The sequence below is a fragment of the Penaeus monodon genome, chromosome 28 (assembly GCF_015228065.2).
Source record: "Penaeus monodon isolate SGIC_2016 chromosome 28, NSTDA_Pmon_1, whole genome shotgun sequence".
NCBI lineage: Eukaryota > Metazoa > Arthropoda > Malacostraca > Decapoda > Penaeidae > Penaeus > Penaeus monodon.
The window spans coordinates 32,669,172-32,670,069 of NC_051413.1; the positions used below are offsets into that span (position 1 = coordinate 32,669,172).

The 898-nt window shown below is 35.9% G+C and overlaps 1 protein-coding gene across 1 annotated transcript in view; it reads right to left on the reverse strand.

The window, feature by feature from the left end:
• Positions 1–431: 431 nt before the first annotated feature.
• LOC119591507 overlaps positions 432–898 on the reverse strand; it is a 3,547-nt gene continuing 3,080 nt past the window's right edge. The window contains exon 5 of the mRNA XM_037940257.1: positions 432–859. Coding sequence (XP_037796185.1) covers positions 692–859 — 168 coding nt within the window. The 3' untranslated portion in view covers positions 432–691. The remainder of the gene's footprint in view (positions 860–898) is intronic.

Sequence of the window (898 nt, forward strand, 5' to 3'; positions counted from 1 at the left end):
GGTAAGGAAGACTTAAAAATCAACTAGAAGATTATTTTTGTTCCTCTTTCGCACTAGAAGCCCAGTTCTATGACGTCATCAGGAAGAAGTGGTCAAAGTGTCGTGAATCTGAGCGAACAGTGTGGTATGAGATCCTACTGGACAGCTTGTTTATGTGTGTTACAACTTGCCAGATTCTTCCAGAGTGTTACTTATAATTCTTACATGTTCTTCCATTTTTTTGTTTTTTCTTTTTTGTATGATTTTGGATAGTATTAATTGCCTTTATAACTTTTGATATAATAAAGTACTCGAAAGTTCTGTTATAAGTAAGTAAATTACTGGAAAGCTCTAACCATTCATTATTCATCACATTTCATTTTGCATGAAGAGGGGAACGAAAATAGGCAAATAGGCAATGAATGGTCAAGGTAATAAATCATAAGACTATACTGATTATTTATTTTTTATTAATTTTTCTAATATAAATGAAATATGGACGATAAATACCACTGAAGAAATGCGTTCTATCAGTATCATTGCACTATAACAAGACATGAATCGTCATTTACAGATATTATCAGAATATATCATATAAACCATACAATTTCACAATAATTTCATCAGGTATCATCATATAACCATGACATATTTCCCAAGTATTTTCACCAGTTATCAGCTATCAGCATTCCCATCAACCCTTGCGTAAGATTCAGCGAGAGCGAGAACACGCAAGAGGTGCCTCAAGCTTCACTCTCCTAAGGTAAGTGTTGCCGCGAAGCCTCGGGTCCGTGCACGGCGGTAGGCTTCGTATGTTGAAGCTGTTGTCTGCGATCGGCACGCTGGTTATGCGGCTTTTTCTTTGCCATTTGGTACCTTCCTGGAAATGTAAATAGGACTTGGATTTAATAATTTGTTT